Consider the following 12,216-nt stretch of genomic DNA (forward strand, 5'->3'; position numbering starts at 1 on the left):
AAAAAAAAAAAAAAAAAAAAAAAAAAACTCACCCCTGACCTCAGTAATTCCTCCAACTGGTATGCTGTTTTTCTGCTTTCATGTTAAAATATAGTTTATTGTCCTTATTTCCTCACTTCCCAATTCACTCTTTTTAAAAAACCTTTAAAAACATTTAGCAACGTAATACGTACACATGATTAAAAGATCAAATTGTATGTAAGAGTTGATAATAAAAAGCAACAGTCTCCATCCCACCTGCTTTCTCCTCCTTCTGGATCCACATCCCCAGAGACAAACACTTTAAACATTTTTTATGTTTAAAATTATGTTTAAACATTTTTATGTTTAAAATTATGTTTAAACATTTTTATGTTTAAAATTTTGGTGATTATTTCTACATTTCTAAATAGTATGCCCATACTGTTTTTTCTCAAATTTATTTATTGTCCTCTGAGTTTCTGCTGTGATAGATGAGGACTCAATTATGACAGCCTCTGCTCCTGCTGGCTGCTTTCTCTACAGATTTCATAAAGTATTTTTATTTTCTCTTTTGTTTACTCTTATAAACTTAAGCAATTAAGCAATATATTTAAACATATTTCTTGTTCTATCAATATATTTAAACATATTTCTTGTTCTATCACTATCACAAGTTTTATCACTCTTGATTTCATAGGATGATATTGGCACTCCCTTCCTACTACCTTTTCTTTTCCTTCTCCACCTTTCATGTCCTGACAGCTCTGCCTTTACATTTATAGTATTATAATTGGATAAATTAACTTCTGTTCTATAACTGTTATGAACACTTCAGTGTTTTCCTCTGTAAATTGTATTCAAATGTTAAAAACCAATGAAAATAGTTGGACTCAGTGGCTCACACCTGTAATCCCAACACTTTGGGAGACTTAGGAAGGAAGATCGCTTGAGCCCTGGAGTTTAGGGCTGTCATAAGTTATGATTGCACCACTGCATTTCAGCTTGGGCAGCAAAGCAACACCCTGTCTAAATAAATAAATAAGGTAAAAAAAAAATAAAATGAAAAAAAAAACCTCAACATTTTATTGTGACTTTATACATATTATTCATTGCAAGTCTCAGGAATGTGCTTAGGTTATATTTCTCTTGAAGTTCATGGTTTTTAGGGAAATGTTGCTAGTATTAATTCTTGACAACTTTGTTAGAACCCATTGATATTTTGTTCTTATTTGGAACTATTGCTCTTGAGTACTTTGAACAGCTTTATCCTGAGATTTTTTTTCTTTTGAACTCCTGCAGTTTTCTACACTTTTATACCCCTCACCTTTTACTTTCTTTGTTTATTGCTTAACCATCATTTTAATATGACTAGGAAGGAAGTCTGGCATCTTGGATGAGAATTCCCACTTACTCGTTGTGTGCTTTAAAGGAGATTTATTTACTTTTACATTTTTGTCAAAATAACATTTACTCATCATTTTAAAAACCAAAAAGTACTACCGTACTCCATCTAACTTGCCATAGGCAGCTTCCTTCAATTCTTTTAGTTCTTTCCCTAGATCTACTTATATATTTTAAAGTAATATATTTGTAGTAATGTTTCCTAATTTAGACATTATCCACCTTAGACATTATCCTTTGACTTTCAGTTATGAAAGATGAGTATTTAGTACTCCATTTGTGCTGTTTCCTTTTGTGGTATCATTCAGCCTTGTGGCTTCAAATACTGTGCTGAAGATTCTCAGACTTAGTACTGTGAGTGCTTTTTCTCTATTCAAATAATCTTTGTCAACATGAAGTAAATAACATATGTACTTAGTCTATAGGCATCTACTAAATTGTTATTTAGGTATGCCTTGAAACTTCTGGGCCGGGTGCGATGGCTCACGCCTGTAATCCCAGCACTTTGGGAGGCCAAGGTGGACAGATTGTTTGAGGTCAGGAGTTCAAGACTAGCATGGCCAACATGGTGAAATCCTGTCTCTACTAAAAATACAAAAAAAAAAAATGAGCCAGGCGTGGTGGTGGGTGCTTGTAATCCCAGCTACTCAGGAGGTTGAGGCACGAGAATCACTTGAACCCAGGAGGCAGAGGTTGCAGTGAGCCGAGATTGCGCCACTGCACTCCAGCCTGGTTGACAGAGTGAGACTCTGTCTCAAAAAGAAAAAAAACTTCCGATTTTCTATTCTGTATTTTAGTGGAATATTATTCCAAACGTATTCCTTCTTTAGTGTTGGCATATCTCAGTTTGTTTTCTACCGAATTGATCACACCAAAATTCTAGAAGTTATCCTTTATTTCTTTCTTTCCTTCACAGCCAGGCCACCAGCAATTCCTGATCATTCTGATTCTTGAATTCAGCCTCTCTTTTCTGTCTCTATTACTACTACTATAGTCCATTTGTTCTCAATAGAATTGTGGTTCTCAACGGTGGTTGCCCCCCAAGGGACAGCTGTTAATGTCTGGAGCCATTTTGGGTCATCACACATAAAGGTGCTATTGGCATCTAGTGGGTAGAGGCCAGAAATTGTGGCTCGACAGCCTAAAATCCAAAGGAAAGCCCTTCACAAGCAGGAATAATCCAGCCCAAAATGTTAGTGCTGAGGTTGTTATGATTTTCATTTTCTTTGTCCCCAGAAATATCATTTTGCATTTTAAATTCTCTAAGAACGTGTCAATATTTTGTTTTATAGACATGGCAGGGAGGTTTAATAGACATGGATAAGAAGTCCACTCACAGAAATCCTGAAGATGCCAAGGCTGGCAAATATGAAGGTAGGAGTTTATGCTTGCTTGAAGGCCTTTTGGGTAAGTTAAGGTACATTTTATAAATTAATGCATATGTTTCTCTCTCATATGTTGCTAATATTTGGGAAAATAATTGTGTTCCATTTTATATCTCTCTAAGGTAAACACAAACGAAAGAAAAAAAGAAAGCAAAACCAAAACGAGCACCGATCCCAACATAGATCAGTGACATCTTTTTCTTCAGATGATCGTGTGTTTCCTTCTTCTTCATCATCATCTTCAGGAAGCCAGACGGATTCGAGTACTGAAGGTATGTTTATCATCCTGTTAAAGTTTCATATTTATAAGTTAGGTGATTTAGAAAAAAAGTACTAAACATCTGTTATAATTTTTGTTCATTCAACTAATATTTATTGAGCACACTCAGTATGTGCCAGATGTAATGGTAAACATGCCATGGTCCCTTCAGACAAGGAACTTTTATTAAGCAATATTGGGAATGATAGTAAGAGGAGTTAAAAAGAAAAAAAAAAAGAAAATATAGTAGACAATAAAACAAGCAAATAGTTCATTACAGTGCAGGTGAGTGCTATTACTTCACATGCATATGTCACGGGGGCAAGGAAAGGCTTTGGAGAGGAAATGATTATCTAAACTTGAGTGGTGGAGATGAATAGGCATTTTCAGGCAAAGGCAAGGAAGTAGAATTAGGGAATATTTATTATAGGCTAAAGGAATTGCATGTGGTAACCACTATTAACATTTGGAGTCCTAATTCAAGTAATATGTCCCAGCTGCAAAGGGAGCTGGAAAGGCAAGATTGGCTTTTTTAGCATTGATGATGAAAGGCATGTGGACGAATATTCACTGAACATAGGAAGCGGAATCAGATACTAGGCAACCAAAATATAACAAATGTTCTCCACACTCAATCCTAGACAACAAGATCAGTTGACTGGCTCACTTTAAATTACTCCTTTGTCTCACCTACCTTTACTCTCTCTCAATGTTTGTAAGTTGTGTTTTAATTAGTTTTTCTATTGGCTAATTTGGTATTAATAAGTAACCTACTTGTAACTCTGCTTCTTGTTCCATCAACTGTAGTTAATTATTTTATTCTCTCTTACATAAGTTAAATATATTGGTATCTCTATCCTTTCCTCCATTTTTTTCTCCCCATTGTCTTCTTTTAGTTTTCAGTAGTTAATATCTACAACAAAATTGTCTTTTTTTGTCCATAGATTCACTTTAAATCTTTAAGACCAATAATTAGCATTTAAATCACTATCATTATATAAATAGTGTTACTGCAGTGCCAAGTTACATGCAAGAATTACATTTCCATTTCATGGATCTAATATTATGATTGCTAGGACTCTCAGAGTGTTTTTCTAGTCACAGCATCAAGTACATCATTTATATTCTATCAGTTGCTTAAAACCGTGCTGTATCTTAGTTTTTGCTTTGTATTTGAACCATGACTTTCTTACATTTTTTTTTTCTTTCTTTCTTTCTTTTTTTTTTTTTTTTTTTTTTTTTTTTTTTTTGAGATGGCGTCTCGCTCTGTCGCTCAGGCTGGAGGGCAGTGGCCCGATCTCCGCTCAATGCAAGCTCCGCCTCCCGGGTTCACGCCATTCTCCTGCCTCAGCCTCCTGGCTGTCGGCTCACTGCAAGCTCCGCCTCCTGGGTTCACGCCATTCTCCTGCCTCAGCCTCCCGAATAGCTGGGACTACCGGAGCCTGCCACCTCCCGCGGCTAGTTTTTTGTATTTTTTAGTAGAGATGGGGTTTCACCGTGTTAGCCAGGATGGCCTCGATCTCCTGACCTCGTGATCCCCCCCGTCTCGGCCTCCGAAAGTGCTGGGATTACAGGCTTGAGCCACCGCGCCCGGCCATAGTTTTTGTTTTTCTTAGAGTTTCTAGTTCTCCTTCTTGTTTTTTATTGTTGACGAAAAGATCATATAACTGCCATAATGAAAAGATTTTCCATCCTTTTAATTATACTATTCCTCAGAGTTCATTTCTTTTCTCTGGAGATGTTCTTGCCCGCCTAGTGTAATCTAGACCATTTTCTACCCTCAAGGCCTGCTATTTCTCTGTTATCCTAGGATCTCCGCTCACTGGTCTTCTGGGTTGGATCCATTGTTTTCTTAGATTCATGTCTTCCTCTCTCTTAGTGTTCTGCCTTGACTGTTGGAGTACACTGTCAAATAGCTTTTTACAAAATGTTGTCTGGGAAGTAAATTTTCTGAGTCTTGGCATATCTCAAAATGTCGTTATTCTACCCTCCCATTAATTGGTAATTTCAAAATGATTCTTCCCAATCCCAATTTCCAGAAGCAGGCATTTCAAACTCTTTTAGCAGTCTGTTTTGATATCTATCTCTGATAGATATGGTTCCATAACTTGTTTATGTAATCATTTCTACATTTTTCAGTTTTAGGCTCTATGGATGATTAGAATTTAGCTACTTTTGTTTTAAACCACTATTTCCCCCTACATTTACTTTCTTCCTCCCATCCTCCTAAATAGGATTTCTTTATTGTAACTTTGATAATTTAATAGTTTAATTGTTATGGCTATGTAGATGCTATGCTGTTCACAGCTGAACCATATAATGGTTTCTTTCTAGCACAACTTTTTTATTCCTTACAGTTAATAATTATTATTATTATTTTATTTTATTTTATTTTTTTGAGATGGAGTCTCGCTCTGTTGCCCAGGCTGATGTGCACTGGTGCAATCTTGGCTCACTGCAACCTCCGCCTCCCAGGTTCAAGCAATTCTCCTGCCTCAGGAGAAGTGGAATTACAGGCGTGTGCCACCACGCCTGGCTAATTTTTTCTATTTTTAGTAGAGACAGGGTCTTGCCATGTTAGCCAGGATGGTCTCGATCTCCTGACTTCATGATCTGTGTGCCTCGGCTTCCCAAAGTGCTGGGATTACAGGCATGAGCCACCGCGCCCAGTCAATAAAATTTGTTTAGTTTTCTGTGTTTGTGATGTGTTGTAATAGTATAAATTACCTTTGAAAAGGTTCAGACACATCAGATATTCAGTTAATTTCATTTCGGGATTCTCTCCTAGATCCATTTAACATACTCCATTTGGACTTACTGTTCTTAAGACCTGTTAAGCAACTGTGATATTAAGTTCTTTTGTCTTCATTCTGGATATATCCTTTACCTCTCTTTTGGGTTTGGTCACCCATTTTCTGGATCATATTGTTTCTTCCTCTTTTATTTTCCCCTTATTTTACTGGAGAACCTATAACTTCCAGGAAAAAGATGAGCAGCTAATTCCTATTCAGTCTGTAGTTGTGGGTTTACACTATTAAATAAATTTCTTTTATTGACTTCTGCTTCCGGTAACACAGACCTTCTGTAGAAAACCCAGGAGGGTTAGGAATGAATCAGAGGTAAACTGAGCCTTACTGGAATTGTAATTTCATCTCTGCATCCCTAGTTGGGTTTAGATCATCATCCATCATTCTGTTTGCCTGGTGGAGGATAAATAATCTTGAGAGATGGATAACATCATCTAGAATCTCTAGAATTTTTAAATACAGCATACATAACTTTTAATAAAAAATTTCTAGATATGCCTATATGACTGAAAAACAAGAGAAAAAAATAGTAACAGCCCTACAGGTAATACAGATGTTGAGTTAGCTGGCAATGAAGTTTAAATAGTTGTGATTAATGTATTTAAGAAAATAGAGATTTATCAACTGTAAGAAAGAATCAGGTATAAATTCTGGAATAAAAATTCATTATCTAAAATTAGCAGTTTAGATAGATTTTTCAGTAGATTAGACACACACACAAAGAATTAGTAAACTGGAAGTCACATCAGGAGGGAAAAAAAAGAAAGATACAGAAGAAAATGTTAGAGACATGTGAGACACAGTAATGAGATCTAACATTGTAATTGGAATTGAAGAAGGAAAGAAAAGCAAATGCCTAAAAGTTTCCCCAAACAGATGAAAGGCATCAACTAAAGATTCAAGGAACTGACAACCCCAAGCTGGATAATACAAAAATCACATCGGTAACCTTTGCTTCTAGTCAGGAAAATGGTTGTCTTTTGTAGAATGGAGTAGTTAATATGGTGGCAAACTAACATTCTCCTTTTCTACGTCCTTTTTCTTTTCTTTTTCTTTTTTTATTTTTTAATTTTGAGACAGAGTCTCGCTCTGTTGCCCAGGCTGGAGTGCAGTGGCACAGTCTTAGCTTACTGCAACCTCCGCCTCCCAGGTTCAAGTGATTCTCCTGCCTCACCCTCTTGAGTAGCTGAGATTACAAGTGCCCACCACCATGCATGGCTAATTTTGTATTTTAGTAAAATGAGGTTTCACCATGTTCCCCAGGCTGGTATCAAACTCCTGACCTCAGGTGATCCACTTGCCTCAGCCTCCCAAAGTACTGAAATTACAGACGACATGAGCCACCACTCCCGTCCTCCTTTTCCATGTTCTAATTAAAATAATTCATTTATATTTTCCAGTAGACTGCTTAATAGTTGCATTCACATAGTTTCTGCTAATAACACCTTATATTCCCTAGATTAACTGGAGGTTGCATTCTAGTGGACCTAGGAGAGCATTGTCTTTTGAATGGGTTCCTAAATGCCGTGTATTTACACTGGGATACAATTATAATTAAACTTTTTTCTTTTTTATTCTTTTTTTTCGAGACAGTGCCTCACTCTGTCACCAAGCTGGAGTGCAGTGGCATGATCTTGGCTCACTGCAGCCTTGACCTGCTGGGCTCAAGCGATCCTCCCACCTCAGCCTGTTGAGTAGCTGGGACTTCAGGTGCACTCCACATGTCTGGCTAATTTTTGTATTTTTGGTAGGGACAAGGTTTTGCCATGTTGCCCAGGCTGGTCTCAAACTCCTGAGCTCAAGTGATCTGCCTGCCTCAGCCTCTCAAAATGCTGGAATTACAGATGTGCACCACCATGCCTGGCAAATTAAACAATTTTATCTGCTATTTGTATCTTGTAAGATTCTTCCAACAAACATAATAAAGTTGATTAAAATATCAATCTTAATTATTTTAATTCTTCAAATTCTTTAATCAATAAAATAATTTTAATGTTAGAACTGAAACTTCCAAATCTTTTAAACTTTTAGATGCTACCCAGGGAAAAATTAAGAAGAAGAGAAGAGAGAAAACAAATAAATGGAGGGAAAAAAGAAAGGTTAGTAATTGTGAGTAATATAAGAGTAAGATTTGGCTATTAGAGGATATTGTACTTATTAATTAAGAAACAATCTATAAGGAATTTGAAGAGCTATAAGTCAAGGATTGGTTAACATGGTAGTTAACATGGTGGTGCTGAGCTTATAGTGTCCTTTGCTGCTTTTCAAATACTTCTCAGAAAACTATGCAGACAGGTAAAACCTTATAATTACAATTCTTTAGATTCTTTTTAATTTTGGTGTTAATATAGTTATAAAATAGCCTATGTGCTTTGAAATAAATGCAAGTAATATGGACCTAAATTAAATGAAAGGTAAAATAGCTATACTCCTTTCTCTTTATTTAATTTCCCTATGGTTATCCCTCTTAAATATTTGCTGTACAACCTTAGATTTTTCCTCTGTGCACATGGAAATAAATAAAATTGATGTAAATAAATGTGTATAGTTTTATGTACTATATAATACATATGTAATTTTATGTTGACAAAAATGGACTGTCAATTTGCTTCTCTAAATTTAATTTAGTTAATATAAGTTTATGAACTATTTGTAACATATATAAAACTTAGACGTGTAATAATAAAAAGAGCATCATGAACCTATTTAACTAGAACATTACCAATATGATTATCTCCCAGTATTTTTCTTCCTTCTTCTGTTCACTTGCTTTCCCATTAAAAGTAATATCCTAAATTTTGTGTTGCTCCTTCTCATGCCTTTTGAAAATAATTTTGTTACAAATGGATGTATCTTGAAATATTATTTTGTTTAGCTTATTTGGTTTGGGGTTTTATAAGAATAATACATTTTCTGCAGTTTTCTCTGGCTACTTTTCACACAATATTTTGTTTTTATGGTTTATTCATATTTTTGTGTAGCTGTAGTTCATTAATTTTCTCTGCCATATAAAACTCTATTGGGTGAATAAAGCACAATTTATCTATTGTCCTGTGGATGGACATTTACAATGTTTCTAATTTTTTTCCTTGTATTTAAAAAAATATTTTGTGAGTAATAGGTGAGTATATTTATGGGATACATGAGATATTTTGATACAGGCATGCAATGCATAATAATCCTATCAGGGTAATTGGGATATCCATCACCTCAAGCTTTTATTCTTTCTTTGTGTTACAAACAATTCACCTTACACTTTTTTAGTATTTTATTTTATTTTTTATTTTTATTTATTTTTATTTTTTGAGACAGAGTCTTGTCCTGTTGCCCAGGCTGGAGTGCAATGACGCAATCTCAGCTCACTGCAACCTCTGCCTCCTGGATTCAAGCAGTTCTGCCACAACCTCCCAAGTAGCTGGGACTACACGCATGCGCCACCACACCTGGCTAATGTTTGTATTTTCAGTAAAGACAGGGTTTCACTGTGTTGGCCAGGCTGGTCTCGAAGTCCTGACCTCGTGTGATCTGCCCACCTTAGCCTCCCAAAGTGCTGGGATTATAGGCATGAGCCACCGTGCCCAGACTCTTTTAGTTATTTTAAAATGTACAATAAATTATTGTTGACTGTAGTCACCCTGTTGTGCTATAAAATATGAAATCTTATACATTCTAGCTATATTTTTATACTCATTAATCATCCTCCCTTCCCCACCTCCAACTACCCTTCTAAGCTTTTGGTAACGATCATTCTGCTATCACCATGAGTTTAGTTGTTTTCATTTTTAGCTCCCACAAATAGGTGACAACGTGAATTTTGTCTTTCTGTGCCTGACTTTTGTCACTTAAAATAATGACCTCCATTTCCATCCCTTGTTGCAAGTGACAGGATCTCATTCTTTTTTTTGGCTGAATAGTGCTCCATTGTGTATTTGTACCACATTCATCTGTTGATGGACGTTTAGATTGCTTCCAGATCTTGGCTATTATGAATAATGCTGAAGTAAACACCAGAGTGCAGATATCTCTTTGACATACTGATTTCTTTTCTTTTGGGTCTATACCTAGGAATGAGATTGTTGGATCTTATGATAGCTCTCTTCTTAGCTTTTGAGGAACTTCCAAACTGTTCTTCGTAGTGGTTATACTAATTTACATTCCTGCCAACAGTGTATGAGGGTTCCCCTTTGTCAACATCCTTCTCAGCATTTGTTATTGCCTGTCTTTTGGATAAAACCGATTTTACCTAGGGTTGGATGATATCTCATTATAGTTTTGATTTGCATTTCTTTGATAATCAGTGATGTTGAGCACCTTTTCATATGCCTGTTTGCCATTTGTATGTCTTCTTTCAGGAAATGTCTATTCAGACCTTTTGCCCATTTTAAAATAGGATTATTAGATTTTTTCCTATAGAGTTGTTTGAGCTCCTTTTATATTCAAGGATTATTAATCCTTGTCAGAAGGATAGTTTGAAGGAATTTTCTCCTATTCTGTGGGTTGTCTTTTCACTTTGCTGATTGTTTCCTTTGCTGTGCAGAAGCTTTTTAACTTCATATGATCCCATTTGTACATTCGTGTTTCAGTTGCCTGTGCTTATAGGGTATTACTCAAGAAATCGTTGACCAGTCCAATGTCCTGGAGAGTTTCTCCTAATGTTTTCTTGTAATAGTTTTATAATTTGAGGTCATAAATTTAAGTCTTTAGTCCATTTTGATTTGATTTTTGTATCTGGCAAGAGATGGAGGTCTAGTTTCATTCTTCTACATCTGGATATCCAGTTTTCCCAGCACCATTTATAGAAGACAATGTCTTTTCCTCAATATATGCTTTTGTTACCTTTGTTGAAAATGAGTTCACTGTAGACATATGGGTTTGTTTCTGGGTTCTCTTCTGTTGCATTGGTCTGTGTGTGTGTTTTTATGCTAGTACCATGCTGTTTGGGTTACTGTAGCTTTGTAGTATAATTTGAAGTCAGGTAATGTGATTCCTCCAGTTTTGTTCTTTTTGCTCGGAATAGCTTTGGCTATTCTGGGTCTTTTCTGGTTCTGTATAAATTTTAGGATTTTTTTCCCCATTTCCATGAAGAATGTCACTGGTATTTTTATAGCGATTGCATTGAATCTGTAGACTGCTTTAAAGAGTATGGATATTTTAACAATATTGATTCTTCCAATCCATGAACATGCACTATCCTTCCTTTTTTGTGGTCTTTTCAATTTCATACATCAGTGTTTTTTTATTTTCATTGTAAAGATCTTTCACTGTTTTTTTTTTAATATGTACTTTAAGTTCTAGGGTACATGTGCACAATGTGCAGGTTTGTTACATATGTATACATGTACCATGTTGGTGTGCTGCACCCATTAACTTGTCATTTACATTAGGTATATCTCCTAATGCTGTCCCTCCCGTGTCCCACCACCCCACGACAGTCCCCGGTGTATGATATTCCCCACCCTGTGTCCAAGTGTTCAAATGTTCTCATTGTTCAATTCCGACCTATGAGTGAGAACATGTGGTGTTTGGTTTTCTGTCTTTGCGATAGTTTGCTGACAGTGATGGTTTCCAGCTTCATTCATGTCTCCACAAAGGACGCGAACTCATCCTTTCTTATGGCTGCATAGTATTCCATGGTTTATATGTGCCACATTTTCTTAATCCAGTCTGTCATTGATGGACATTTGGGTTGGTTCCAAGTCTTTGCTGTTGTGAATAGTGCCACAGTGAACATATGTCTTTATAGCAGCATGATTTATAACCCTTTGGGTATATCCCCAGTAATGGGATGACTGGGTCAAATGGTATTTCTAGTTCTAGATCCTTGAGGAATCGTCACACTGTCTTCCATGATGGTAAAACTAGTTTACAGTCCCACCAACAGTGTAAAAGTGTTCCTCTTTCTCCACATCCTCTCCAGCACCTGTTGTTTCCTGACTTTTTAATGGTTGCCATTCTAACTGGTGTGAGATGGTATCTCATTGTGGTTTTGATTTGCATTTCTCTGACAGCCAATGATGATGAGCATTTTTTCATGTGTCTGTTGGCTGCATAAATGCCTTCTTTTGAAAAGTGTCTGTTCATATCCTTCACCCACTTTTTGATGGGGTTGTTTGATTTTTTTCTGGTAAATTTGTTTAAATTCTTTGTAGATTCTGGATATTAGCCCTTTGTCAGATGGGTAAATTGTAAAACTTTTCTCCCCTTCTTTAGGTTGCCTGTTCACTCTGATGATAGTTTCTTTTCCTGTGCAGAAGCTCTTTAGTTTAATTAGATCCCATTTGTCAATTTTGGCTTTGTTGCCATTGCTTTTGGTGTTTTAGTCATGAGGTCCTTGCCCATGCCTATGTCCTGAATGGTATTGCCTAGGTTTTCTTCTAGGGTTTTTATGGTTTTAGGTCTAACA

General features: G+C 36.1%; 1 protein-coding gene across 1 annotated transcript in view; it reads left to right on the forward strand.

The window, feature by feature from the left end:
• LOC108515878 (putative uncharacterized protein encoded by LINC00467 homolog) overlaps positions 1–12,216 on the forward strand; it is a 68,285-nt gene that overhangs the window by 12,559 nt on the left and 43,510 nt on the right. Inside the window, exons 2-4 of the mRNA XM_017853061.1 lie at positions 2,655–2,736; positions 2,870–3,019; positions 7,845–7,912. Coding sequence (XP_017708550.1) covers positions 2,679–2,736; positions 2,870–3,019; positions 7,845–7,912 — 276 coding nt within the window. The 5' untranslated portion in view covers positions 2,655–2,678. The remainder of the gene's footprint in view (positions 1–2,654; positions 2,737–2,869; positions 3,020–7,844; positions 7,913–12,216) is intronic.

The sequence above is a fragment of the Rhinopithecus bieti genome, unplaced genomic scaffold (genome assembly GCF_001698545.2).
Source record: "Rhinopithecus bieti isolate Rb0 unplaced genomic scaffold, ASM169854v2 scaffold_35166, whole genome shotgun sequence".
In the NCBI taxonomy this organism is placed as follows: domain Eukaryota; kingdom Metazoa; phylum Chordata; class Mammalia; order Primates; family Cercopithecidae; genus Rhinopithecus; species Rhinopithecus bieti.